This window comes from Triticum dicoccoides, chromosome 5A, assembly GCF_002162155.2.
Source record: "Triticum dicoccoides isolate Atlit2015 ecotype Zavitan chromosome 5A, WEW_v2.0, whole genome shotgun sequence".
In the NCBI taxonomy this organism is placed as follows: Eukaryota; Viridiplantae; Streptophyta; class Magnoliopsida; order Poales; family Poaceae; genus Triticum; species Triticum dicoccoides.
Genome location: NC_041388.1, coordinates 452,497,365 through 452,504,521, shown reverse-complemented (window position 1 = coordinate 452,504,521; position 7,157 = coordinate 452,497,365). Strand labels below are relative to the sequence as shown.

Sequence of the window (7,157 nt, the reverse complement as noted above, 5' to 3'; positions counted from 1 at the left end):
GTGCATATATTAAGAAAAGTGTGGGGGCTATAATTTGCGGAAGTATATATAGATTACTCACCTAAATATATATTAAGATTATTATTTTATTATACATGGATGTTCTCATTATAATAGCATTTGTAATTTTGTACAAGCATATTCATATGAAATAATGGTCCAAATTACTAATTGTAGTCTTTCGAAACCATGTTATATATATACCAAAAAATAGAGGCGCAAATGCACAGATTACTTTGATAGTTTTGGTAAACATCTGCTCTAGCTTGTGTTGTTTCACTAGCATACGTTGCTATATTTCTCCCAAAGAAAACTCAATTGTGTGTGCTAGAAAAATAATGTCTATTCTCTGGCAGACAGCATATGTCCATCTCCTTTTCTCCCTATCTAAATACGGTATACAAGTCTAGTTCACACCCACCATCTACCGTACCTCTATTAGCAACCAATAACTCAGTATACGTACACTTCAGATTTTGTCATACAAACAAATAGATATGAGCTAACAAGATCACTAGAAGCTCTGATTCATCCGCTTCTGGAACCTTGTGATGAACATGTCAGCAGCCTGATCAATTTCGTTGTCAATGCTGAACTCTAAACCCTGTGCCTCTCGGTTGTTCCGGATTACATCTATGACCGGCGGTTGGTCATCGACGTCTTCATCACACTCATCGAGTAGCACATGACCATCATCTTCATCGTCGCCCACCTCACAATCTTCGGTGTAACAACAGTTGTTGTCATCGTCATTGAAGATGGTGTGTAGTGTCCGATCAGTGCAGCCACCATCACCATCATCCTCTGGATCAAACAGTGCCAGTTGATGAGAGATATTAACAACAATCTCACCACCAGGGATCGCTGGCGTCTTCCGGACCCTGCGCACCACGAGAGCCTTGTGGCAGTCCACCCTGGCACTTTTCTCCCGGTCAGCGGCAGCCACAAGCGCATGGATCCTGTGGGAGAAGGCGCCGACAGTGGCCAACCTGCGACGGAGGGACACGAGGACGAGGAGCCTGGCTGCCAGCACGCTGGTCTTGTTCTTGCACGTCGCAGCCACCTTCTTCAGAAGCTCCGTGCCCTTGCCAATCTTCATCTTCGATGCTGAGAGGTGGCCAAACTGCCTATCAAACACAACAAGTAGGGTTCTGTGATAGCTCAAGCTTGGCATGAGCAGACCACTGAGATGAGGCAAGATGTTTCAGATTCATGGGCCTTCTCCTGAGTCTTCAAGGTTGTATTTATACTTTTATAGTCAGGAACTCGGCATGCAAGTGCCTGCGTAAAACTTTGCTCATGTCACAATCAAACTTTTCTAGCTCTCCCAAAGCATATGAAAGCACAACCTTGGAAAAACAAGCATAGGCACAAAAGGAAGATCTATAGAAAACAATTTTGGCATGTGGAGTTAGCACTATGGGAATGTTGGGAGTGGAAAGCAAGCTAAAGATGGAAGAGAAGCTAGCAATGGGGAATGAAATGGAGAAAGTATTCCACTTACGCTAGAAAAGACACATGCCCCAAGGTGTAGATTGGCTCTCTATGACCCCGAGTTTCCAGTATCTCTTTTAATTAAGTGGTAGTAGCTGATGATGGGTTGGCCGGAATGCCCAAAGGGAACCAAACCGGCTCCCTTTTGTTCTTGGCAGTTTCCTTGTGATTCATGCCAGATTGTAAAGTACGCGCACACGGAGAATTTGCAACACGCCGAAAGCAAATTCCTGTGTGCGTCTCACTTAGTTAAATCGCAGACGCCAAGGTTATTAATTGTCTTGCCCACAGCTTCTTGTAATTCTTCTCCTCCGTCCAAACGCAGAACCAATGGCGTGATGGATGCATGCATGGGTGGAGCTTCAGCAATCTTTTCTGATGGCGTCGATCATGTTAAACTTGTGATGACAACGGCGGTGTGACACAAGTGCTTCCTTTCCTGGAAGAAATGAAAAGATGGTGCACACGTCCAACATTGGCAGGATTTTCGTGGGAATGGAGGAGGAGACCGGCGATCGTTTTTGCAGCAGTACATGTTAAAGTGGTTGCATGCGGTTGTGCAGCCTAATGACTCGAGTTCAATTCCTAGAATTGACAGGTGATGCACAGGGGTTTTCCCCGTTTATTGAGGATCAAGTTAGGTGTGTGGTGAAACCACTCATCAAGAAATATCTTGATACTCATTTAAAAATATCTGAGGACCATGTTTATCTTGGTACTCATACTAAAATGGTCGTATGCATCCTTAGTTGGTGCAGAGGCCGGGAAGTGAAATTCTCTCCCATTTTTAAGTAGTGTTTTAGCTGTCATATTCTCGTGATACACTAGCTAGCTGCCCCCCCTCCCCCTTCCTCTCCTCCTCGTCGCCACTAGAGGAGCCGCCGATGCGTCGCGCGGCTGCCGAGGAAGGTGGCGGCGAGGCCTTCATCGTCCCTTCGCGGAGATCTGGATCCACGGGGCGGCGGCCCCCGCTGGTTCGGCGCCGCCGTTCGCGCTCTGAACGGTGTGCGCGGGGACTCTGCCCGGCGTCCTCGACCGCTCGGGTGGTGGGGAGTGGGCGCTTGGCGGCGGCAGTTTGGGGGCCTTCGTCCTCGCCAGATTTGGAGGCCTGCTACTCCCTCCTTCCCGCTCCTTCCCCTTTGCGCTTGTGGCCGATGGATGCTGCTGGTTCCGGTGCTTCTGGGGATGGTGGTGCAGATTGGGACCGGGGGAAACCCTAGGCCGGCTGGTTCGGCTCGACAGCGGCGTCGGCTTCGGGCGATGCATCCTTCCTGAAGGCGGTGTCGTGGTCCTTATTCTTGTCACCTCCGGTCCTCTCCCGGGTGAAAACCCAAAATCCGGTCTAGATTGGGCAGCGGTGGCGCCATGGGCGTCATCCCCTCCTTGGAGGCGTTGCCTGGGGAGCTAGGATTCGGGTGTGGGCTCATGAAGGTGGGGGCTTTGGCTGCCGGCTGGATTTCAGCAGCTGCTCGCTGCGGCTTTCATGTTGTGCAGAGTGCCCCTTGTATCTTTAGGGCGTTTCCTGTTTTTGGTGTTCGCGTCGGAGGAGCGGCGTGGCATCTGGTACGTCGACAACGGCGAGTCTCGGCGGCATGGAGCAGTAGGGGTATCGCCGGTGGGCGTGTGATGATGGACGAGCGCATAATGGTGGCGCTGTCTGGCGTCGTGGTGGCGTCGATGGCAGAGAGGCCTGGCACGGTTCATGCAACAGTACAACTCTGAAGATGGATTGATTGTACGTGGCTGCGGCGGCCTCATACCCGGCAGGGGGCCTGGTTGAAGAGCACGCCGGACTGGTGGGTGCCCATACCCGGAAGGAGTCCTGGTTGGGACCTCAAGTCTCAGATGTTAGGTTTGGCTGCGAGGTCTGTTTGGTATTAGGCCCAGACCATCAGCGCCCCTTCATCAGTTAGATAGGAGTAACGACAGAGGTTGCGAAGATGGTGGCTTTGGTCTTACTGTTGTACGACTTTGTAAGATCTTGTGTTATAATCAATAAAGTTGGCCGTATGCATCATCCAGATGCAGAGGCCGGGGGTATTCCTCCTTTTCAAAAAAAAAACATGTTAAAGTATCGACAAGATTCTGGTCTAGAAAAAAGTATCGTCAAGATATTTCTTTTAAAGTCGTGCATGGATATGCCGGCTGGTTTCGTGATTCTTAACCCGAGGGGTTTGGTGATCGGTCCTCTACTTAGAAATTGCTTGTCAATGTGTGCTTAACTTGGAAGGAAAGGAAAAGGCTCGATTGGGACTGAGAAAAAAATGGTCTCCTAATGAAATGGATGCATGATTTCATTGGGTGAAAAGAAGAAACCCCTATACACGTCAACCACTTGAGCTTGACTCGTATTTCATTTCGACTCAGGATCACTCAAGAAATAAATTAAGCACGAGCAATTTTTCCAGCTTGGTTGACATACGAGCAGAATTTGGGCTAGCTTACATCAGGAGACATATGGCTCGAGTAAACATATATGTTACTTCAATTTAGTACATGTACTTTATTCAGCAATAAAGCAATGCATTAGTTTTTTCATTTCTGGATGCACTAATTCATACCCTCACAAAAAAAGAATGCACTAATTTGTAGCCATCAATAGCCTACATATACACGAGACACTTAGCCTTCAAAATACAAACAATGTGGGGAAGGTAGCCCATGGAAACTTTATATTGGGCGGCCCTCTCCTCCTTATGCGCCGTAGAGCCCTCCTCCTGCGCGGCTATGGGAAAACGACACCTCGGGTTGGGTGTAGCTTCATGGTCGGTCTCATCCTCGTTGTTGTGGTGGGTAGTTGGAAGGGGGCACTGGCTCCACCATAGATGAAGAGGTAGTGAGTGGGGAAGGTGAAAGTTAGTGTTGAAAATTATCCCATTTTGTTGGGTAGTTGAAACCGCCTGAGGGGAGGCTGCGATCCGTTGTGCTTCAGGTGATGGCGGAGCTGTTGCTACCGCCTGGTGGTAGGATGGGAGTACGGACATTGTGATGGGAACGGAGGTAATGAAATATCGGTAGCAGATGCTATGATTTTAGGGGAGAGGAAAGTTTTGGGAGATCATGACTGATAATATGAAACCTTGCTCCTTTTTATGAGTGGGTGACAATGAAAATTGAACTGTAAAAATCATTACCATATTTTTTTTCTATCATGCCTTGAGATGGAACTCCAGGATTCAACAAACTAGTAAGAACATATATATGTTGCAAGATGGGAAAATTCAAACCATCTTTATAAAGCTTTTGATATCAAATGGAGTTTAGTGATATGATATAGATAGTGGATAAAAACATTATTATTCTCCCTCCGATCCATACCAGCAACAAGTAATATGGATCAGATGGAGTACCTAAATTAGAGAAACAAAGTGCACCCACACTATCTAGGCTATTCGGGGGCACGCTGCCAGGTTTTCTCCTTCTTTATGGTGCTTGAAATATCATCGGATAATCATTTGTTGTTAGTGTTCTTAATGCGATTTTCCTTTTGAGATATAACTAAACCAGTTTCACCATGAAAAGGCACCTCATTGATGAAAAGATATAGTCGAAGCTAAACAAAAGTATAGGCATCAATGCATGTTTAAGTCTTAAACTCTTCGTTGATTAATTATTATTGAATAAAACTATTTTTTTTTCATTTTTAGGTTTAGCATCTGCTATGTTGTGCTCATCTATGTATCAATCTAACATTACAAAAAATCAGACCAGTCTGATCCCAATTTCCTAAATCCCTGATTCTTGGAATCAAGACAACAACCAGAACTGAGCCAGCAACAAGAGTATATGGTCGGGAAGTAGCTCAATTAGGGGATCCCGGAGTCTAGAACCGAACGTGGTCACCACCTGAAAATATCTAAAGTGCGGTAAAATATTTGCACCTTGCGATGATGTGATCATTTAACTTAAGTAATTAATCATTTATAACTAATTCAACATAATGCTAACATCTTATTGTATGAGTGGACCAGTTTCACTATCTTTGTTCCTAGTCTGCAGGATACTCTGTTTTACAATGATTCTTATTTGAGAAGGCAAGAGTAGTTAACGTCAATTTTTTTTACCAGTGAGGGTGGATATAGTGATATAAAGAAATCAATACGCTTGTTTAATATTTTTTAAGCAAATCCGGTCCACTATGTGACCTCTCTCTGAAATAGGTTGATGTCCATTATGTGACAAAGGTATTACTTCTCAGTTTCGTAGATGAACCATTTTTATAAATAGCCTGTATTTTGGTAGATTTCTTTACTATCAACATTGCTTCATGTAAGTTGTATACTTATGTCATGTCTAATTATGTATTGTCTGAATAATGCAACAATTAGTTATAGAGTGCACTATTTTGTAACTTACTGCAGTCACTAATTGGTTAGAGAGTATATATGAGTGTTTGATGGTGAGTATCAATAAAAATAAAAATGCAACACCGGAGAAAAATAGATGATGTTGTGCTCTCATGTACATCTATTTTCAACTTAATTGCTATTGTTTTATTATTTAAATATCTCAAGAAAGGTTTCTAGCATTCATGCACCTCGATATAGTGTACACTATACAGAAGAGAATAGACAAATACACTAGAAATGACAAACAAATATTGTCACCTCGATCTTGTGAACCATTTCTAGTAGATTGCAACCATTAGATCTAAATAGTTATACTTAAATCGATTATGCCTATTAGATCTACATATACTAAAATGGTCACATCCATTAGATTTAAATTATACCCAGGAAGATCGTAACTGTTAGATCAACATAACTGTATCTAAACGGGCCACATCTATTATATCCACATAGCCATATTAATATAGATCGCATACACTATATGTTCATAAAACTAGCTCAAGATATTGATTCGGTTATATCTACACAATCGTATCTAAACAGATCACATATCTTAGATCATAGCTTACTAAAATGATCATAATTGGTAGATCTTTGCATTTTAGAAGTTCACAACGGAGAGATCATTGTAGTTGCATTTAGATATATCACAAATATTTCGTGGTTCTCATACTAATTATTAGTTGAACTATAAATGACTATTACATCTTATGCTTGATTTTGATGTGTTAGTCCTCGTCACATAACACCAACGTTAATCTAATGCAATGAATAGATAAACAACTAGAAATATATAAAAATAACAACCAAAAATATTTTTCTTAACATCTTATGCTCTATATACAATCAATATTTCCACAAAAAAGATATACAATCAATATTATCTGGAATTACAAAAAGATTAGAGGTGATACACGGAAGAAAATGCCTGTGGAGTGATTAGGCACCAACATGAGTATCGGCGGAAAAATATGTAAATGAGCATCAATTAGTGGAATCGAAGGCTTGAAGGCATGTTGGCCATTTATTTGCTAGAAATTCATTTTATAAAGATGGAGTCAAACTGTATATGCAAACAAGAATCATCCTAGGCGGTTGGATAAGACGGTACTAGACTATTTTGTATATCCAATGGAAAAATGAAAAGATTGTAGGATAATTTTGTTGCTGTTCTTGCAGCTTGACATCTGACTGTATAAGCAAACTTTAGAGAGAAAACGAACCAATAGACAGATACCGATACTATATACATAGTTAGAAACCCCCATTCGAATATTTTGCCCTGTAGGCCCTTTCGAGGTGGATGGTGGGAGG

The 7,157-nt window shown here is 43.0% G+C and overlaps 1 protein-coding gene across 1 annotated transcript; it reads right to left on the bottom strand.

The window, feature by feature from the left end:
- Positions 1–405: 405 nt before the first annotated feature.
- On the bottom strand, positions 406–1,174 carry LOC119297625. The gene has a single exon (XM_037575345.1). It carries the CDS (start codon positions 1,172–1,174, stop codon positions 515–517), a length of 660 nt encoding a protein of 219 aa, XP_037431242.1. The 3' UTR covers positions 406–514.
- Positions 1,175–7,157: the final 5,983 nt, after the last annotated feature.